Below are 22029 nucleotides of genomic sequence, written 5' to 3'. Positions count from 1 at the left end.
CCCAGCCCTACCGGCCTGTCTCCTGACTCGAAAACCTGCAACCAGCGACGCATCCAACAGGGACCAGCAACCTCTAAAGCCTCAGAGGACTGCCCTGGACTAAAGGACCAAGAAACTCCCGTGAGCAGCGGCTCTGCTCAATTTCAACAACAACTTTGCAACTTTTGAGATAGTACGTACAGAGCCAGCTTCCTACAGTGTTTTTGTAAGTATGGACATTGCGGCTCTCTGCCTTTCTCCCGGCAGAGCAAGCCTCCTTGCTGCATTTCATTAAGTAAATGTCCTCAGATGTGCCCCCGAAGCCCCTGTGTGCGGTGCCGTCTTCAGATTCTTATTTATGGACGCAGCTTCACCCTGTGCACAGAAATTATATTCTCTACCCCTGTCCACCATGCATTTGCTTTCTTTACTGTCATCAGTTTGACCCACGTGACATGTTTACAAATCTGGAAACGTACGATTTCCTTATTGGTTTATTGTTGATTTTTGTACTTAATCTTCACTGTACAATTTGCATCACTTTAAAAACTGAAAAGGTTAAAAATGCATGTATATAAAAAAGGCACATCTCTTATTTTCTCTTAGAAAAAGTATATGCTAAGAACATGGACCAAGGCAAATACCCATTCGGTGTGCAAACATTTACTACAAACAGAAATGCCCTATGTGCGGCATCTCAAGATAAATTACTTAAATACCAACATTTACTCCAGTCTGAGTGGGCCTAATGCAGGCGGGAAAAGAACACAACCATTTATGAAAAATAAAAAAAAGAATTACGTTTATAGGATGACCACAAAACTATCAAAACAACTTGGAAAACGGTGCAATATCTTTCACAAGCAGTGTTGTTGCGAGTCGCGCCTGTCCAGCGTCAGTGACCGGGCAGTGCATGGACGTGTCGAGGCTTCCTGGACTCTCTGCTCGTTTCAAGGGCCTCCTTTTGTCTCATTCACACAACAATGAGGTAATATTTGTACATTTAACTTTCACCTTAGTCCTGGTCTCTGTCGGTGGGACAGGGCAGTGACCGGCTATTCACTGGGCAGAGCGAGGGGTCTCTGGACAGGCAGAGTCTTTTCTGAGGCCAATGATCACTCTCTTTCGTAATCGGTTAGCCACTTGCAGTGGCCATGCTGACTACCTGCTCCCTGGCCGTATACTATGTTAATTGAACCCCAGGGGGACTAGAACAGAAATAGTATGAACACTAGCTAGGCAGACATTTGAGATGCTCACCTCACGCAGAGAGGGCTTTCAGCTCACCCCTTGCTGTCCACACGGCTGTTAACCACAAGCGAACACTGGAGTCTACCTACCACCACTTTCTAAGCACACTCTCATCCAGCCTGGTCCAGCAACCCCCCTCTCTTGCTGTACACTGTCAGTCTACTGAGTCTCTCCTTCCTGTGCACTGTCTCAGTCTGCCGGGTCTAACCCCCTCCCTTCCCGTGCGTGGTCTCAGTGTGCTAGGTCTAACCGTCTCCCTTCCTGTGCAGTCAGTCTGCCGGGTCTAACCCCCTCCCTTCCTGTGCATGGTCTCAGTCTGCTAGGTCTAACCGTCTCCCTTCCTGTGCAGTCAGTCTGCCGGGTCTAACCCCCTCCCTTCCTGTGCATGGTCTCAGTCTGCTAGGTCTAACCGTCTCCCTTCCTGTGCACTGTAACAGTCTGCCGGGTCTAACCCCCTCGCTTCCTGTGCGTGGTCTCAGTCTGCCAAGTCTAACCTCTCCCTTCCTGTGCGTGGTCTCAGTCTGCTGGGTCTAACCCCCTCCCTTCCTGTGTGTGGTCTCAGTCTGCTGGGTCTAACCCCCTCCCTTCCTGTGTGTGGTCTCAGTCTGCCGGGTCTAACCCCCTCCCTTCCTGTGCATGGTCTCAGTCTGCTAGGTCTAACCGTCTCCCTTCCTGTGCACTGTAACAGTCTGCCGGGTCTAACCCCCTCGCTTCCTGTGCGTGGTCTCAGTCTGCCAAGTCTAACCTCTCCCTTCCTGTGCGTGGTCTCAGTCTGCTGGGTCTAACCCCCTCCCTTCCTGTGTGTGGTCTCAGTCTGCTGGGTCTAACCCCCTCCCTTCCTGTGTGTGGTCTCAGTCTGCCGGGTCTACAAACCCCCTCCCTTACTGTGTGTGGTCTCAGTCTGCCAAGTCTAACCTCTCCCTTCCTGTGCATGGTCTCAGTCTGCTGGGTCTAACCCCCTCCCTTCCTGTGTGTGGTCTCAGTCTGTCGGGTCTAACCCCTCCCTTCATGTGCATGGTCTCAGTCTGCTGGGTCTAACCCCCTCCCTTCCTGTGTGTGGTCTCAGTCTGCTGGGTCTAACCCCCTCCCTTCCTGTGTGTGGTCTCAGTCTGTCGGGTCTAACCCCTCCCTTCATGTGCGTGGTCTCAGTCTGCCGGGTCTACTAACCCCTCCTCTGCATTTCTGCCTGGTGTGACCCTCTCTGATCTGCTGTGTTTGCTCTTCCAGTCTGCTAGGTCTAATCCGCTGCGATTTCCTGTGTCCTGTTACAGTGTGCCAGGTGTAATCACATCACGTCCTGTCTGCTTTTACAGCCTGCAGGGTCTAACCCCCTGACTTCTGCCGCAGTCTTACAAGCTGGCAGATGTCATCCTGTGACGTCCTGTGCTTTTTTTTATAGTTTTCCCCGATTTATCTCCTGCCCACATCTTGTGAATAGATCTCTCACTTTGCACAGAGACCCCCAGACAACATCCTCTTTGCTTGCATTACCCTGGCAGTTTGCTGTAGCATTCCTTCTACAGTTCCTGCCTGGTCATGTGACCAATAGAAGTCCCACGTGACATCACCTATCACCCTCATACAGCAGAGGTCCTTCTTGCCATCTCAACCAGCTGGCCGAAAAAAGAAAAATACTATTGTGAACAAAATCTCACTCCTGAATAAAAGCAGGTAAAATAAATAATATGTATTTACAATCTTCCAGTCGAGGACTGAACTTAGTTTCTGCTTTGTGAATATTTGGCCCTGTGGCTCTTGTTGGGTAGCTCTCCGCGGGCCACAGCGCCGGTATCCTGGTCTGTTAATGCGCTACCTTTTTCTTTTTCTGCTTCGCAATGGACTGTTGGGGGGTGCAGGAAGTGAGTCATTGTCCAGGTTAAATTTGCTCCTTTCAAGTTGTTATATTTTGTAACAAATAAATTGGTCGACAAGTGCTACCGAGCAAGATAAGGTTTTCGCACCTGACCCTTCCGGCTACATCACAGACAATACAAACCTGGAAGTCAGCCAGATATAGCGAAAGCTAGACCGCCACAGCTAGTCTAGGTCCTAAGCCATGTAAACATCTGTACTAGGGTGGCCGTGGCGGCTTCCCACTCTTAAGTAAAGCAATGGTCCCAGCCAGCCATTCAATAACATTCAGTGTGACAAACTTAAAGTCCTCAAAATGTCTGAATCTTTCCCTGGCCAGAGAGACCACCAGCTCACACAGCATTCTGTCAAGCAACACTAATGAGTCACCAAGAGGCTTCGGAATTGGGGCGAACGAGCCCTGGGGCTTTGAGAAAGTCACTTCAGGTCCCTGTTCTCCACTGGGCTGAGTGCCTTTTCCCTCTCCATTGAATCATGATTGTCCTCATTGAGATCGGTCTCTGGGTGTCTGAAGCAAAGCACACGCTCGGCTGGACAGCGGGACGGGGGAGGTAGGTGTCTGTCTGTCCAAGACATTAAGTCTGCCTGAGCTTTACCATTCCAGGAAGTCCCGCCAAGAACAAGAAAAACACCGGTTTCAGTTGAGGTACAAAAACTGCTGAAGCTTCGTCCCAGCCGTTCAAAGCGCTCCCTGGGGCTGGGGCCTGGGAACATATCCCGCGGACAGAAGAGAAGAGGGAAAGAGGGCTCCCAGGTTGGTAACAAAAACAAGAAACTGTTCCAAAGGTGCAAAATCAGCTTGTTAACCGCCTCTGCATCACTGCAGCTCTGATTATGTATCTGGAAGAGAAAGATGAGCCATTGGTGAGATATCTCCTGTAGCTGCTGCTTTGTCGTGATGACAAAAGGCATGACTCCCATCACTGTGAGTTCACTTGCACCCTCCGACAGACATCTCACCCACCTCGCAGCCACCACTGCCACATTCTTACGCTCTACAAGTCCAAACCAGATAAGGCAACACCAGGACAGAAAGACATGAGAGGTAGCCCAGGCCACAATCACTTCCTTAGATCGTAGGAAGGTCAGTTGGTCTGTGTCCATGCCTTTAGGAGGTCTGGCAAGACTCCAGCATAGTTGATGTGAAGACTGATCAGACAGTAGCAGTGCTGCTGGCACAGGTTAGGTGGACGGTCAAAGGCCTGAACCTCCATAGTGATGTACTCACCAGAGACAACTCCAAACCTGTCATTATCTTAAGAGTTAGGGCCTGATTTAGATATTGACGAAAAGGTTACTCCGTGACAACAGTGACCACTATTCCCTCCGCTGTAATATAAACCTGATAGGATATAATGAGATTTATATTTCGGATGAGATATCCATCACCGTTGTGACTGAGTAACCAGTCCACCAATATCTAAATCAGACTGTGTCTGGTACGTCCAAGCCCCCTCGCTGCATTGAGCATATCACAGAAAAAAACCAGCACTTCACGGAACTCTGTGTTTGATTATTTGGGCAAGGGCTGACATCCCCCCGCCCCCTCCCCCCATGAAACCATTCATGGGTTTACTCAGACACAATCTGCACTGTGACGGTCTAACAGACCACATCACTGGTGATCACACACTACATTAACATTTTAACACCAGATATATATGTACATCCACCCACTGAGCGACAACGCACTCTCTCCCTTCTACACACAATACCACTGTGTTACAAGTTTCCAATCCCGTCATCCCTAGATACTGCTCAGTCATCACAGTCAGTAATACATCATATTTAGAACGGATTCCATGCCCTGCTACTGAGACTGAAATACATTTATCGTCTCTTACGGATCAGGCGCTTACCTCTACATTCATACTTAAGATCAGAGAAGAATACCATCTCCTGCGAGAAGACAAAGAGTCCCAGGCGGCCCCCAGCATAGGTCTTATCGTAGACAGGACCAGAGTCCGCCATGATCTTCTTGCCCTCGTGCATCACCACCCTGGAAGGAAAGGCACCAGGTACAATCAGTGAACAACACTCAGTCACCTCCTTAATGTTAAATTAACGGTAATGTGCTAACCACCAGTGTAGGAAGCTGGCTCTGTATATACTTTCTCAAAGTGAGAGATAGTGTGCACAGAGCCAAGTGGGTTCCCAAGAGGCTTGACAGAGACAATAATAGATCATTCTAATGCTCTATTTTGTGGTAGTGTGGTCGAGCAGTAGGCTTATCCGAGGGTAGTGTTAAGCATTTGTTGTACACACACAGGCAATAAATGAGAACACACACTCAATGACTTAACTCCAGGCCAATAGGTTTTTATATAGAAAAATATTATTTTCTTAGATTATTTTAGAATCACAAGATTCAGAGTTCAAGTAAGTACATAAATTGTAAGGTACTTGGCATAGCTAAATATGGAACTTTTAATGAAAACAGTAATGTACACTTTTGGCAAAAATGGCAATAAGCTATTATATAAGTTAGTGGATACTGCAAAAATCAACCGTTCCTGGGGGAGTAAGTATTGGTTAGTTTTTCAGGTAATTAAAGCACTTACAAGTTCAGTCTCTGGTGCATAGGCAGCCCACTGTTGGGGGTTCAAGTTAACCCCAAACACCCAGCACCAGCAACACAGGGCTGGTCAGGTGCAGAGGTCAAAGTAGGGCCCAAATAGCATAGGCGCCTATGGAGAACAGGGGTGCTCCGGTTCCAGTCTGCTAGCAGCAAGTACCTGCGTCCTCGGGGAGCAGACCAGGGGGGTTTTGTAGAGCACTGGGGGGGGTCACAAACAGGTACACAAAATACACCCTCAGCGGCACAGGGGCGGCCAGGTGCAGTGTGTGAAGTAGGTGTTGGGTTTGCTATAGAAAGCAATAGAGGGACCCGGGGTCACTTAGGCGATGCAGGCAAGGCACAGGGGGGCTACTCGGGCCAGCCACCGACTGTGATAGGAAGAGGGCCATCTGCTGGTTACTCCTGCACTGGTGGGTGGTTCCTGTCGGTCCTGGGGGCTGCGAGTGCACTGCTTGGTCCAGGCGTCGGGTTCCTTGTTACCAGGCAGTCACAGTCAGGTGGAGCCTCTGGATCCTCTCTGCAGGAGTCACTGTGGGGGGCGCAACTCGGGTTACCCATGTCGTCTAAGTCACCTGGGGGCGTCAGGTGCAGAGTGTAAGGTCTCACACTTCCGTCAGGAAGAGAGAGTTCTTTGAAAGTTGCTCTAAAGTTGCAAAGTTGTTGCAGTTTTTGAACAGTGCCGCTGTTCTCTGGAGTTTCTTGGTCCTTCGGGTTCAGGGCAGTCCTCTAAGTCCTCAGAGGTCGCTGTTCCCTGTCGCATGTGTCGCTGTGCAGGTTCTATGAGTATGGAGACAGGCCAGTAGGGCTGGGGCCAAGTCAGGTTTTGTCTCCGTCGTCTCTGCGGGGCTTTCAGGTCAGCAGTCCTTGTTGTAGGTTGCAGGAATCTGATTTCCTGGGTTCAGGGTGGCCCCTAAATACTGAATTTAGGAATGTGTTTAGGTCACAGGGCAGTAGCCAATGGCTGCTGCCCTTGAGGGTGGCTACACCCTTTGTGCCTCCACCCTGAGGGGAGGGAGGCACATCCCTATTCCTATTGGGGGAATCCTCCAATCTCAAGATGGAGGATTTCTAAAGGCAAGGGTCACCTCAACTCAGGGCACCTTAGGGGCTGTCCTGACTGGTGTGTGACTCTGCCTTGCTTTCCTCATTATCTCCTCCAGCCTTGCCACAAAAAGTGGCAGCAGTGGCCAGAGGGGCAGGCATCTCCTCTAGCTGGGATGCCCTGGGGTGCTGTAACAAAAGGCATGAGCCTTTTGAGGCTAACCGCCAGGTGTTACAGTTCCTGCAGGGGGAGGTGAGAAGCACCTCCACCCAGTACAGGCTTTGTTCTTGGCCACAGAGTGTGTGGCGGTAACTGCAACAGGGAGCCATTTTCCTACAGGAACCCTTGGGAGGTGCACAGAGATCTGCCAGGTGGCTGGTTTATTCTGTCATCCTGAAAACAAGATGTGTGGAGGCCCCTGGTAGATGACATCCCTGGTTTCTCTGATAGGTGGTCACTACAGAAAGTGACCAACCCCCTTTTAGGGTTACTTAAGGGCTCCCCAGAGGATGGGTCCTGAGACTCGTTGAGCAAGACTCTACAAGGAAATTCTTTGCAAGACATCTTGTGCTCCTGGCCTCTGGAACCGCAGCTGGTCTGCCTTAGGGACTGAAACAAGACTGTATCCAGTTGGGAGAGCTCCCACTGCAACATTGTTTCTCCATCTCCTGAAAGATTTCTGCAACATCTGGGGCTGTGCATCCTCCTGGGTCACAAGGGCACTCTCTGCACCAAGAAGGAGGAAAGAATCTTCCTTGGAGTGAAGGAGTCACTCTCCTGCATCCGCAGGCACCTCAAGACGACAACGACCGGCTGGTGGATCCTGCTGTCCCGTGGACATCAAAAGGCTCTGCAACGCTGGTGGTTCTGTGGTCCTCTCTTGGTCCAGCTTGTCTTCTGACCAACTTGGGAGACGGTGGGCCCTTGCAGCCACTGGGCCGGAACCCCTGTGCACCGCAACTGCTGCTCTTGCCAAGGTTTGTTGGCTCTTCCTCCAAGAGACCTTTGAGCTCCTACAATCCCCAGCCCCTAGCACTCTGCAGCTCCTGATTCAGCTTCCACTGTGCAGCTCCTGCGACGTGAGGCTCCTGTTTTGTTGTGCTGCTGAGGCCTCCTTGTGACTCCCTGTGCCTGCTGCAGGTGGGTCACTCGTGGGGTCTCCTCCAATTCACTTTCCTTGCTGTTGAAGGCCTGTCCTGACTCCCCTCCGAGGGTCAAGTCACTAGGACCTTGCTGGTCCTCCAAAACCTGCAATCTTCTTTGCAACAGCTATTTACGTTTACCACAGCGTGTTGGTGGGCCTTCGGGTCACTGACCCTCCTGCAATCCGGCAACTGACATGGGACAGATTATGGGTGACTCCAAGGATCTCTTGTATCCCCTGGACTTCATTCTTCACTGACCTGCAGGAACTTCACCTCCAAGAGGGTGGGCATTGCCAAACTACATTACCTGGACATCTATGAGTGGTCTGGACACTGTCCCCTTCTTTTTCAAGTTCTTTATGTCCGGAATCAATTTTTTGGTTCTACTAGCCTGGTCCACAGGTCACAAAAGCAGCAGGACAACTGAGGCTTCTATTGACTCCAACAAGGGTTTCTGACTTCATTTCACCGCTATGCATCTGGGCTCTCTGGTGTAGGTACTCCGGTCTTCTGGGTATCCACCGGTGGGGACACTCTCCAACCTTCCTTGTGCCAACTGGTTTCCTTGGGGTCCACTGGGAAGGGTCCTGAATCCATAAAAATCCAACTGCGATGGTCCTGTGTTAGCCTATGGGACACCCGGCTCAATAACAACTCTGCACCCGGGTGCCTGTGAGATTTCTACTATTTATCTCTAGTGATTTCCTACTGCCCCGGCCTCTGGGATCCTAACACTTACCTGGGTTGGGCACCTCCATTCTTATACTAATAGGGTCTCATGTATTTCTATGCTTTCCCTGATTATTACTAAGTGTATGTGTAAGGAAATGCCTCCTTGGCATGGTTACCCCCTGACTGTTTGCCTTTTGTTGATGCCATTATGATTGAAAGTGTGCTGGGACCCTGCTAACCAGGCCCAGCACCAGTGTCCTTTCCCTAAACTGTACCTTTGTTCCCACAATTGGCACAGCCCTGGCACCCAGATAAGTCCCTTGTAAATGGTACCTATGGTACCAATGGCCCTGGTGCCATGGAAGGTCCCTAAGGGCTGCAGCATGTCTTATGCCACCCTGGGGACCCCTCACTCAGCACATGCACACTGCCTCACAGCTTGTGTGTGCTGGTGGGGAGAAAATGACTAAGTCGACATGGCACTCCCCTCAAGAGTGCCATGCCCACCTAACACTGCCTGTGGTATCGGTAAGTCACCCCTCTAGCAGGCCTTACAGCCCTAAGGCAGGGTGCACTGTACCACAGGTGAGGGCATATGTGCATGAGCACTATGCCCCTACAGTGTCTAAGCAAAACCTTAGACATTGTAAGTGCAGGGTAGCCATAAAGAGTATATGGTCTGGGAGTTTGTCAAACACGAACTCCACAGTTCCATAATGGCTACACTGAAATCTGGGAAGTTTGGTATCAAACTTCTCAGCACAATAAATGCACACTGATGCCAGTGTGGAATTTATTGTAAAATGCACCCAGAGGGCATCTTAGAGATGCCCCCTGAATACCAGTCCGACTCCTAGGGCTAGGCTGACCAGTCTCTGCCAGCCTGCCACAACCAGAGAACTTTCTGGCCACATGGGGAGAGTGCCTTTGTCACTCTGTGGCCAGGAACAAGCCTGTATTAGGTGGAGGTACTTCACATCTCCCCCTGCAGGAACTGTAACACCTTGCGGTGAGCCTCAAAGGGTTATGCCTTTTGTTACAGCACTCCAGGGCATCCCAGCTCGTGGAGATGCCCGCCCCTCCGGCCACTGCCCCCACTTTTGGCAGCAAGGTTGGAGGAGATAATGAGGAGTCACCCACCAGTCAGGACAGCCCCTAAGGAGACCCCTTTCTTTTAGAAATCCTCCATCTTGAGATTGGAGGATTCCCCCAATAGGATTAGGGATGTGCCCCCCTCCCCTCGGGGAGGAGGCACAAAGAGGGTGTAGCCACTGTCCAGAACAGTAGCCATTGGCTACTGCCCTCCTGACCTAAACACACCTCTAAATCTAGTATTTAGGGGCGACCCAGAACCCAGGAAATCAGATTCCAGCAACCTACACAAAGAAGAAGGACTGCTGACCTGAAAGCTCTGAAGAGACGACAGAGATGACAACTGCCTTGGCCCCAGCCCTACCGACCTGTCTCCAGATTTAAAGAACCTGCACCGCGATGCATCTGACAGGGACCAGCAACTTCTGAAGCCTCAGAGGACTGCCCTGAACCGAAAGACGAAGAAACTCCAGAGAACAGTGGCACTGTTCAGCAACAGCAACATTTTTGCAACTTTGAAGCAACTTCTAAAGATCTCACTCTTCCCGCCGGAAGCGTGAGACTTCACCCTCTGCACCCGATGCCCCCGGCTCGAGTTCCAGAGAACCAACACTACAGGGAGGACTTCCAGGTGACTGCGGCCTTGTGAGTAACCCGAGACTACCCCCCTGGACCCCCACAGTGACGCATGCAGAGAGAATTCAGAGGCTCCCCCTGACCGCGACTGCCTGGAACAAAGAACCCGACGCCTGGACCAAGCACTGCACCCACAGCCCCCAGGACCAGAAGGAACCAAACTCCAGTGCAGGATGACCCTCTGGCAACCCTCTGCCTAGCCCAGTCAGTGGCTGGCCCAAGAAGCCCCCCTGTGACCTGCCTGCACCACTAGAGTGACCCCTGGGTCCCTCCTTTGATTCCTTTTGAAAACCCGATGCCTGCTATGCACACTGCACCCGGCCGCCCCTGTGCCGCTGAGGGTGTGTTTTGTGTACCTACTTGTGTCCCCCCCCCCCAGTGTTCTACATAACCCCCCCTGGTCTGCCCTCCAAAAACGCAGGTACTTACTTGTTGGCAGAATGGAACCGGAGCACCCCTGTTCTCCATAGGCACCGATGTGTTTTGGGCCCTCGTTTGACTTCTGCACCTGACCGGCCCTGTGTTGCTGGTGCAGTAACTTTGGGTTTGCCTTGAACCCCCAACGGTGGGCTGCCTAGGAACTTGAACTTGTAAGTGCCTTACTTACCGGAAAAACTAACCAATACTTACCTCCCCCAGGAACTGTTGATTTTTCCACTGTGTCCACTTTTAAAATAGCTTATTGCCATTTTAACTAAAACTGTGTATATTACTGCTCTAATTCAAAAGTTCCTTACTTACCTGTGTGGAGTACCTTGCATTTTATGTATTTACTTCAAATCTTGAATCTTGTGGTTCTAAAATAAATTAAGAAAATATATTTTCTATATAAAAACTATTGGCCTGGAGTTAAGTCTTTGATTGTGTGTTCCTCATTTTTTGCCTGTGGGTATGTACAACAAATGCTTAACACTACCCTGTGATAAGCCTACTGCTCGACCACACTACTACAATATAGAGCATTAGAATTATCTAATTTTGCCACTATCAACCTCTAACGGGGACCCTTGGACTCTGTGCACACTATCTCTCACTTAGAGATAGTATATCGAGAGCCAACTTCCTACAGTATATTTTTTGTATGTTGGTATCTCCTGGTGGAGATATACCAATGTTAGAGTAACAGTAGTGTTGTAATAAAGAAACTTGTATTTTTTCAACACTCTGTGTGGTTCTTTCAGTTACTGACCAACTATTGTGCTATTGTAAGTGCTTTACACTCCTCCTGGATAAGATTTAGCTGCTCACCACAACTACCCCTCGAGAGCTTCTGCTATCTGGACACCTAAGCACTATCACTAAGGGTTGCCTGGACTCAGTCTACGGTGCCACACCATAGGTGTACACCATAAACTGAGCCTGCCTCCTACACTACTGCCTGGACACCGCTGACCCCCACAGGACAGCACTACTGTCGCCACCACTGACCCCCACAGGACAGAACTACTGCCTGGACACCGCTGACCCCCACAGGACAGCACTACTGTCTGGACTCCACTGACCCTCACAAACAGCACTACTGTTGGGGCACCACTGTGTCTGCTGCTCTGACGTGGCAGTAAGAGTGCCATGCCACGCATGCCGGTTCTTCAGAGGAGGTGACTTTATTGATGTATGCTTTCATCGGCCTCAGACACGAGATTTATGGACTCTATTCTTAACTATCTATAGGAAGAGGGGGTGATGATCACCCTGCTTCAAATGTCTGTTCCTTGAGTGATGTATGCTTTATGAATGCAGTTCATGAATACCTTTATAGGGTTGATAAGTGCCCTGCCATGTCTGGCTGTTCCTTACAGGGAGATGATTGGCCACTAGCTGTCCTTGACTTGATGGGGTGTTCAGACATCAGGCCACGGTAGACTTTTCTTGGGATAGAGGGGGATTTACAAATGCCAGTTCTTTCTCTGCACAGAGGATGTGCACCTAAGTAGCCATACGCTCACTCCACCAACATCACTCGCCACTCGTGTGGCATGAACGAGGAGCAGTTGCTACTGACCATTCCTACCCTGCCAGTGTGCTTGCTACCCCCTGCTTCAGGGATGAAGAAGACGGCAGCAGAAAGTGAACAGAGCTGGAGGAGAACTGTTTATATTCTATACTTTCCACTTCCTGACCCTACAACCCCCTAACCTCCTGCAGCAAAGAGGAGTCTTGTGAGTGGCTATGGGCAAAACAAGGGGTCAGTTCTGTAATGTCACTTTCTTCACCCATGGCACTTTGGTAAATTGATGTCCTTGCTGAAAGGACACAGGCCTCAAGCACATCCCAAGGGTCACACTTTCAGCCACAGTACTTACCGGATGAAGCCAGTCTTTGGCCTGTGGGTCAGGTGCCATCTGTAGGCAGTGAAGTCCTTCCATCCTGTGTGGCGAGGGTCGTGCCACAGAGTGCGAACCTGAGGAGCACAGGAACTTGGTTAGTAACACAGTGTGTGAGCATCTCCCACTTTTCAGAGCTCTGGATTTACTGCTCTATGAAGGACGGAGTTTCACTTCCTAGTGTCAGGGACTTTCCTCTGCAAGCGGTAAATTGGTGCCTGCAGGCACCAAGGGAATGAGTGTGGTTTTAGCCATCATAAGCAGAAAAAGTGCTGCTCATTTTACAGGGAAAATAAATTCTCAAAAAAGTCCCATGCGCTGTTGACCACAGGGGCCAAGAGTGCTTCTATGTTGCATTATGTGAGTACACCAAAACCCATTGTTGCTGCAGTTGTCACAGACCACGGATCCCTATGATTGCACTGCGATAGATATCAGCGGGTGGCGTGTGTTGCAGGTTATGCATGCTCTGTAGCACAGAGGGAAGATGTGGCGTGGTCAGTATTTAATCTAACATGGGGTGGTGGCTCACACCTTGTGACAAGAAACAGCCCCATTCTGGTCTGTAGCCATCATCTCATATCAGGCCTACGGGTGAAGACTGACAGCACTCTGTGGACATTGATCCCTTAAATGGTTTGCCAAGGGGCAGTGAATCCAATGCATGCGACTGTACCCCTGCTACAAGGCATGGCTGGTACAACACTTGCATGGGTTGGTTGATAACAATGATAGCATCACTCACTCTGTTCACTCACTTGTGACCACTCAAGTCCAGGTCTGTACTGCCAGTCACAGTCATTTCTCACACATCCCCAAAATGTAGTGCCTTACTAGACTCTCCCTCCTCGGACCACTCATCACCATATGAAGGTGACCTCTGAGCTCCTTACCTGGCCAGCGGTGTTTCCTGTGTGCCACAGGGCATTGCGCAGGTGTTCGCCGGGGCCGGTGGTGGAGTTCACTACTTTTATGGAGAGGCCAGAGTAGCCCTGAGCCTTGGTGGGTGTGGTGTCCCAGTACGTCTGTGTGATCTGCTTCCACATCACAACGTAAAAGCGGCTGCTGGACTGGTAGCCGAACACAAAGCCAGCGTAGTCATCATCGCGCTCTGTGTTGATGAAGAAGGTGCCACTGAAGTCAACAGCATTGAACTCGTCAAACCCTGAGGGACAAAAAGACTTGTGTGAGACCCCTACCACCTGCATCTGCTTTTAATGGCCATGGAGCCACTCAATGGTATTTTATTGAAACATAACCACTTTTAACTCAAATTATGATTACTAGCTAAACCAGTCTATTAAGATGACCACTTTGCAAAAATATGAACCTTTAGATCTAACTAAAGTCCTGACTGTGTATCTTTTGTAATTCCTTATAATGTTCTCAGTTTACACTCAGAGGGGCAGTAAAGCTTCAAATCCAAGCCAGAGCTAGTGCAAAAACCTACAGATCCATGGAAACCTGCAAGCGCTTCTCCGTGTCCGGTTGGTACAGACAGACACAACGATTACTCTCTGAATCTCAAAGACACTGTTAAATGGTCACTGTTGACTTCCTAGTGTCCTGGGTGCAAGCCAAGATCTTCGCCAAATTCATATCATACATTTTAATGGTGCCTGCACAACCCAAGAGTCCTTCTCGCATCCACCGATGGGTTCTACTCACCAACCGCAAGGCCAGGATCGCAGTTGACAGTCTGAACCAGCTCCTTCCCCTGGTGCCGGACAACCCAGTTGGGGTCAATCTGCGATGTTCCCTTGGGATCGAGAGGTACCATCTGGAACTTGCGAAAATCAGTTTCGCTGATCTCATAATTCTCAGGGCAGACATCATCGATATCCAGAACATTGTCCTTGTCAAAGTCATCTTGGCAGATATCACCACGACCGTCAGCTAAGAAGAAAGAGGTTTCACACTGAAGAACAATTGGCGACACTGATGAAATTTAAGACATAATATCCCTCAACCATGTGACTCTCAGTTTAGGCTGATCTTGGAGGATGTGATGAACCTCTTTGTAATCACGGTGCTACTTAACAGGTCACTAAAACCACACGATACAGCCTTTGGCGTCCCTGCCTCATTCCCCACTCCTCTATTTGGATGAATACATGCTGTGCGTAAGGGATGAGTTTCTGAAAGGGCACTACACCACCAATAACAGCTGATGTAAAGAAAACCTTCCAAGCTACCAACCCCAATGGGCATTAAAGACAGCATTTGCATTAATTTCTAAAAACTGTAATGTTGATAACGATTCCACCACCCAGATCAAAATGTGGTTCTTGGCCGCTCATTAAGTCTGTGCTTTAATGCATCTCATCCTGGAGACGGGCGTGCCTGGAGTGCAGTGGCTTCTATAAGCTTGTTTCTATAGAACAATCTGAATCTCACCATTAGTATCCTTCTGGTCGGGATTGAAGACCAGCCTGCAGTTGTCCTTCTCGTCTGGAATGCCGTCGTTATCGTCATCATGGTCACAGGCGTCCCCCTTGCCGTCCTTGTCGTGATCGGCCTGGTTAGCGTTGGGCACGTAGGGGCAGTTGTCCAGGTTATTCTGGTGACCGTCTTCGTCAATATCTTCATTGCTATCACACTTGTCGCCAATGAGATCAGAATCTGAATCCGTCTGTGGGGAAATGTCATTATTGGGGAATACCATTAAAGCTGGAAGCCAACTTTCAGTCTGTTTTTTTTTACAGCAGAAGATGAAATGGAAAAGCAGCAGAAGCCTTTTGTGCCCCTTTGTATGGGGAGTGTTACAAAACGTTAATGAAGTTAAGAGCAAGCTTCCTGACAGGACACCCCTAGATAACAGTATTTGTGTGATCCCTCAAGTAGTGTACAACTGTTGGAGAGTGCCCTCTTTCTTGGCATGGTTACCCCCCATTTTCTGCCTGTTTCAAGTATGTTTGACTGCATCTACTGGGTTCCTGCTAGCTAGGACCCCAGTGGTTTTGCTCTCTCCTATAAATTGTACCTTTTTCTTCCTGCAATTGGCATACTGGTCCACCAATGTAAGTCCCTAGTATATGGTACCTAAGTACCCAGGGCCTTGAGGTTCCAGGGGATCCCTATGGGCTGCAGCAGTTATTCTGCCACCTATAGGGAGCCCATGCAAAGGGTTCTGCGGGCCTGCCATTGCAGCCTGGGTGAAATGGGGGCATGCACCCGGTTTCACTACAGGTCACTGTAAGTCACCCCTATGGCAGTCCCTCTCATCCCACAGGGCAGGGTGAAGGTACCTGTGTGTGAGGGCACCCATGCACTAGCAGAGGAGCCCCCACGAACTCCAGATCCATTTCCTGGACTTTGTGAGTGCAGGGACACAATTTTAAGCGTGTACTGGACACAGGTCACTACCTATGTCCAGCTACATATTGGTAACTCCGAACCTGGGCATGTTTGGTATCAAACATGTCAGAATCATACCCCAATACTGTTGCAAGTATTGGAAGTAGGATTCCATGCACTCTGGGGGCTCCTTAGAGGACCCCCAGTATTGCTACCACCAGTCTTACAGGGTTTTCCAGGCAGCCCAGCTGCTGCCACACCTCAGACAGGTTTCTGCCCTCCTACTGCTTGATCTGATCAAGCCCAGGAAGGCAGAACAAAGGATTTCCTTTGGGAGAGGGGTGTTACACCCTCTCACTCTAGAATGAAAATGTCACTTACCCAGTGTACATCTGTTCGTGGCATCAGTCGCTGAGATTCACATGGTATGCATGAGCTCGCCATCTGGTGTTGGGTCGGAGTGTTACAAGTTGTTTTTCTTCGAAGAAGTATTTTCGAGTCACGGGACCGAGTGACTCCTCCTTCTGTGCTCATTGCGCATGGGCGTCGACTCCATCTTCGATTGTTTTCCCCGCAGAGGGTGAGGTAGGAGTTGTACTATAGTAATAGTGCCCGCGCAATGAAAAATGTAAGTATGTACCTATTAAAGGATTAAGTAATATATATACAAATGTACAAAATTGAAGGCAACTTCTGAACTGCTACAGGCTTCCGGGGAGGTGGGTGGGTCCATGTGAATCTCAGCGACTGATGCCACGAACAGATGTACACTGGGTAAGTGACATTTTCAGTTCGATGGCATCTGTCGCTGTAAATACACATGGTATGCATAGACTAGTAAGCAGTTAGTTCCCCATAAGCGGTGGTTTAGCCTGTAGGAGTAGAAGTTGTCTGAAATAGAGTTCTTAATACAGCTTGACCTACTGTAGCTTGTTGTGCGGATAGCACATCTATACAGTAGTGTTTGGTGAATGTGTGAGGCGTAGACCAAGTGGCTGCCTTACATATTTCCTGCATTGGGATGTTTCCTAAAAAGGCCATTGAAGCACCTTTTTTCCTTGTTGAATGTGCCCTGGGAGTAATGGGCAGTTGTCTTTTTGCTTTAAGGTAGCAGATTTGGATGCATTTAACTATCCATCTGGCTATACCTTGTTTTGATATTGGGTTACCTGCATGAGGTTTTTGGAATGCAATAAATAGCTGTTTAGTTTTTCTGATGTTTTTTGTTCTGTCAATGTAGTACATTAATGCTCTTTTGACATCTAATGTATGTAGTGCTCTTTCAGCCACAGAATCTGGCTGTGGGAAAAAAACTGGTAGTTCTACCGTTTGATTTAGATGGAATGGTGAAATAACTTTGGGTAAAAATTTTGGATTAGGTCGTAGGACGACCTTATTTTTATGTATTTGTATAAAAGGCTCTTGTGTTGTGAACGCTTGAATTTCACTTACTCTTCTTAGAGATGTAATGGCGATGAGAAAGGCAACTTTCCAGGTTAGGAATTGTATTCCGCAAGAGTGCATGGGTTCGAAAGGTGGGCCCATGAGTCTTGTTAGAACCACGTTTAGGTTCCATGAAGGAACAGGTGGTGTTCTTGGTGGTATAATTCTTTTAAGCCCTTCTATGAATGCTTTGATAACTGGTATCCTATACAAGGAAGTTGAATATGTAGTTTGCAGGTATGCAGATATTGCTGCAAGGTGTATTTTAATAGAAGAGAAGGCTAGCTTTGCTTTTTGTAAATGGAGCAAGTAATTTACTATATGTTTTGGAGTTGCGTCTAGTGGTTGTATCTGATTATGATGGCAGTACCAAACAAATCTTTTCCACTTACTTGCGTAGCAGTGTCTAGTGGATGGCCTTCTGGCCTGCTTTATGACTTCCATACACTCTTGGCTAAGTTGTAAGTGTCAGAATTCTAGGATTTCAGGAGCCAGATTGCTAGATTCAGCGATGCTGGGTCCGGGTGTCTGATCTGTTGGTTGTGTTGCGTTAACAGATCTGGTTTGTTGGGCAGTTTGATGTGTGGTACTACAGACAGATCTAGCAGTGTTGTGTACCAGGGTTGTCTTGCCCACGTTGGTGCTATTAAAATGAGTTTGAGTTTGTTTTGACTCAATTTGTTTACTAGGTAAGGAAGGAGAGGGAGAGGAGGAAAAGCGTAAGCAAATATTCCTGACCAGTTCATCCATAGGGCATTGCCTTGGGATTGCTTGTGTGGGTATCTGGACGCGAAGTTTTGGCATTTTGCGTTCTCTTTTGTTGCAAATAAGTATATTTGTGGTGTTCCCCAGAGTGTGAAGTAGGTGTTCAGAATCTGTGGGTGGATTTCCCATTCGTGGACTTGCTGGTGATCTCGAGAGAGATTGTCTGCCACCTGATTCTGGATCCCTGGAATAAACTGTGCTATTAGACCAATTTGATGGTGGATTGCCCACTTCCATATTTTTTGAGCTAACAAGCTTAACTGCGTTGAATGTGTTCCTCCTTGTTTGTTTAGATAATACATCGTTGTCATGTTGTCTGTTTTGACAAGGATGTATTTGTGGGTTATGATTGGTTGGAAAGCTTTTAGTGCTTGAAAAACTGCTAATAATTCTAGATGATTTATATGCAGTTTTGTTTGATGTATGTTCCATTGTCCTCTTATGTTGTGTTGATTGAGATGTGCTCCCCACCCTGTCATGGAAGCATCTGTTGTTATTACGTACTGTGGCACTGGGTCTTGGAAAGGCCGCCCTATGTTTAAATTTATACTGTTCCACCATAGAAGCGAGAGGTAAGTTTGGCGGTCTAGCAACACCAGATCTAGAAGGTGACCCTGTGCTTGAGACCACTGTGAGGCTAGGCACTGTTGTAAGGGCCTCATGTGCAGTCTTGCGTTTGGGACAATGGCTATGCATGAGGACATCATGCCTAGGAGCTGTAGTATTGTTCTTGCTTGTATTGTTTGGTTTGGAGACATGTGTTGAATGACCCTGTTGAAATTGTGGATCCTTTGTGGAGTTGGCGTTGCTACTCCTTTTGTCGTGTCTATTATGGCTCCTAGATATTGCTGTACTTTGCTTGGCAGAATGTTTGATTTTGCAAAGTTGACGGTGAACCCTAGTTTGTAGAGGGTTTGTATGACTTGATTTGTGTGGTTTGAGCATTGTGTGAGCGAACTGGTTTTGATTAGCCAGTCGTCTAGATACGGGAACACATGTATTTGCTGCCTTCTGATGTGTGCAGCGACTACTGCTAGGCATTTTGTGAATATTCTTGGAGCGGTTGTTAAACCAAAAGGCAATACTTTGAATTGGTAATGTATTCCTTTGAATACAAACCTTAGATATTTCCTGTGTGATTGATGTATTGGTATATGGAAATATGCGTCCTTGAGGTCTAGGGTTGTCATGTAGTCGTGTTTTTTGAGCAATGGTAACACTTCTTGTAGTGTGACCATGTAAAAGTGGTCTGATTTGATGAATGTGTTTACTACCCTGAGGTCTAGAATTGGTCTCAGTGTTTCGTCCTTTTTTGGTATCAAGAAGTACAGTGAATAAACTCCTGTGTTTATTTGTGTGTTTGGTACTAATTCTATTGCATTTTTTTGCAGTAGTGCTTGAACTTCTATGTCTAGAAGCTGTGAATGGTATTTTGATAAATTTTGTGATTTTGGTGGTATGTCTGGAGGGAATTGCATGAATTCTATGCAATAACCATGTTGGATAATTGCTAGGACCCATGTGTCTGTAGTTATTTTGTCCCATGCTTCGTAATATTGACGTATCCTCCCCCCCACTGGTGTTGTGTGGGAGGGGTGAGTGACGTGTGAGTCACTGCTTGTTGGTAGTGGTTTTGGGGCTTTGAAATCTTCCTCTATTCCTAGGGAATTGCCCCCCTCTATACTGGCCCCGAAAACCTCCCCTGTACTGTCCCTGGTAGGTGGGCGGTGCGGACTGTGAGGTGCTAGCTTGTGTGGCCTGACCCCGAAACCCTCCTCTAAAAGGTGTTTTGCGGAAGGTGTTATAAGATCCTCTGCTCTGCGGGGAGTAGAGTGCGCCCATGGCCTTGGCAGTGTCAGTGTCCTTCTTGAGCTTTTCTATGGCTGTGTCGACCTCCGGACCGAACAGAAGTTTTTCGTTTACTGGCATGTTAAGCACTGCCTGCTGAATTTCTGGCTTGAAACCAGACGTTCTGAGCCATGCGTGCCTACGGATGGTAACCGACGTATTAATGGTCCTTGCGGCCGTGTCTGCTGCATCCATGGAGGAGCGTATTTGATTGTTGGAAATGTTTTGACCCTCCTCAACAACCTGTTTTGCTCTTTTTTGCAGATCTTTTGGGAGATGTTCAATGAGATGCTGCATCTCATCCCAGTGGGCTCTGTCGTATCGCGCTAGCAGCGCTTGTGAATTTGCGATGCGCCACTGGTTTGCTGCTTGGACAGCAACCCTCTTCCCGGCTGCATCGAACTTCCTGCTTTCTTTATCTGGGGGAGGTGCATCCCCAGAAGTGTGTGAATTTGCCCGTTTTCTGGCAGCCCCTACCACCACAGAATCTGGTGGCAGTTGAGAGGTGATGAATACAGGGTCCGTAGGAGGCGCCTTATACTTTTTGTCCACCCTAGGCGTCACTGCCCTACTTTTAACTGGCTCCTTGAAAATGTCCTTTGCATGGCGTAGCATGCCTGGGAGCATCGGCAGGCTTTGGTAGGAGCTGTGGGTTGAAGAGAGGGTGTTAAATAAAAAATCATCCTCTACTTGTTCCGAGTGTAGTTCCACATTATGGAATAGAGCTGCTCTAGCCACCACTTGTGAGTAGGCTGTGCTGTCTTCCGGTGGTGATGGCCTAGTTGGGTATGTGTCTGGGCTGTTATCAGACACTGGAGCGTCGTACAAGTCCCACGCATCCTGATCTTGGTCATCGTGGCTCATGGCGGTGTGAGCTGGCGAATGTGACGGGGTGTAAGTTGGCGAAGCCGGAGTTACAGGTGGAGGCGAGGGAGGAGGTGTTACCTTTTGTGCTGTTTGTTGCTGAGGAGTAAACTGAAGCGTTCTCTTTCGTTTGACAGGTGGAAGGGTACTGATCTTCCCAGTCCCCTGCTGAATAAAGATACGCTTTTGCGTATGATCCACGTCAGTGGATTGCAGTTCTTGTTCAAATCTATGTTTCTTCATTTGAGAAGACATAGAATGCTCTTCAGTATAGGAGCCAGAAACAGGGTCTGATGTCGCTTTTTTCGGCTCCGAAAACCCTGTTGTTTGTTTTTTCGGCTCCGAGGTAACCTTCCTCTTTTTCTGTGCCGAAAATTCTTGGCCTCTATGGTCTTCGGCGCCACTGTCTCGGCGTCGATCCGTGTCGACACCGAACTCTCGGTGTCGATGCTTCTGTTTAGCACTCTCTCGGTCCCGAGGAGGCTGCGTGCCGGTGTCTCGACCGAAGTCGGACGATCTCGACACTGAATGGGCCTTTTTCGGTGCCGATTGTTGGTCACCGAGAATTTGGGTGGAGCCATGGCCGGTTGGCAGTGGCGTCCCCTGGGCCTTTTTTCCTTTCTTAAGTTCTGATCTCGACGTCTTACTCACAGTTTTTGTAGAGTCTAGCTCGTCGGAGTCTGAATCCTGGATGGAAAAGGATTCCTCCTGTTCCTCTTCTGTCTCGAACTGTCGACGCTCCTTTGGCGTGGACGCCATCTGCAGTCTTCTCGCTCGACGGTCGCGCAGAGTTTTTCGGGACCGGAACGCCCGACAGGCCTCACAGGATTCTTTGCTGTGCTCGGGTGACAGGCACAGGTTACAGACCGAGTGTAGGTCCGTATAAGGATATTTGTTGTGGCATTCGGGGCAGAATCGAAACGGGGTCCGTTCCATCGGCGTTGTTCTCCACGCGGTCGGGCCGACTAGGCCCCGACGGGGTGCCGAAATCTACCCCGAAGGGCACCGAAGCGCTTCGATGTTCAACGCGTCGTCGTATGTGTCTATCTCGAACCGGATCGCAACGATACCGTCGAAAATCTTCCGTTTTCAGCTATCTTTCCGTTCCGAAACTCGGAGCGACAGGAACACGTCCGAACCCGATGGCGGAAAGAAAACAATCGAAGATGGAGTCGACGCCCATGCGCAATGAGCACAGAAGGAGGAGTCACTCGGTCCCGT

General features: G+C 48.9%; 1 protein-coding gene across 4 annotated transcripts in view; it reads right to left on the bottom strand.

The window, feature by feature from the left end:
• Positions 1 to 455: 455 nt before the first annotated feature.
• Positions 456 to 22029, bottom strand: part of THBS1 (thrombospondin 1) — an 86540-nt gene continuing 64966 nt past the window's right edge. For all 4 annotated transcript variants that reach the window (XM_069209155.1, XM_069209157.1, XM_069209158.1 and 1 more), the window contains exons 18-23: positions 14989 to 15223; positions 14260 to 14487; positions 13485 to 13756; positions 12571 to 12668; positions 4962 to 5101; positions 456 to 3942 (exon numbers count right to left, since the gene is read on the bottom strand). In XM_069209155.1, coding sequence (XP_069065256.1) covers positions 3935 to 3942; positions 4962 to 5101; positions 12571 to 12668; positions 13485 to 13756; positions 14260 to 14487; positions 14989 to 15223 — 981 coding nt within the window. In that variant the 3' untranslated portion in view covers positions 456 to 3934. The remainder of the gene's footprint in view (positions 3943 to 4961; positions 5102 to 12570; positions 12669 to 13484; positions 13757 to 14259; positions 14488 to 14988; positions 15224 to 22029) is intronic.

This window comes from Pleurodeles waltl, chromosome 9 (assembly GCF_031143425.1).
Source record: "Pleurodeles waltl isolate 20211129_DDA chromosome 9, aPleWal1.hap1.20221129, whole genome shotgun sequence".
Taxonomy (NCBI): Eukaryota; Metazoa; Chordata; class Amphibia; order Caudata; family Salamandridae; genus Pleurodeles; species Pleurodeles waltl.
This window is presented reverse-complemented; position numbering and strand designations above follow the sequence as displayed.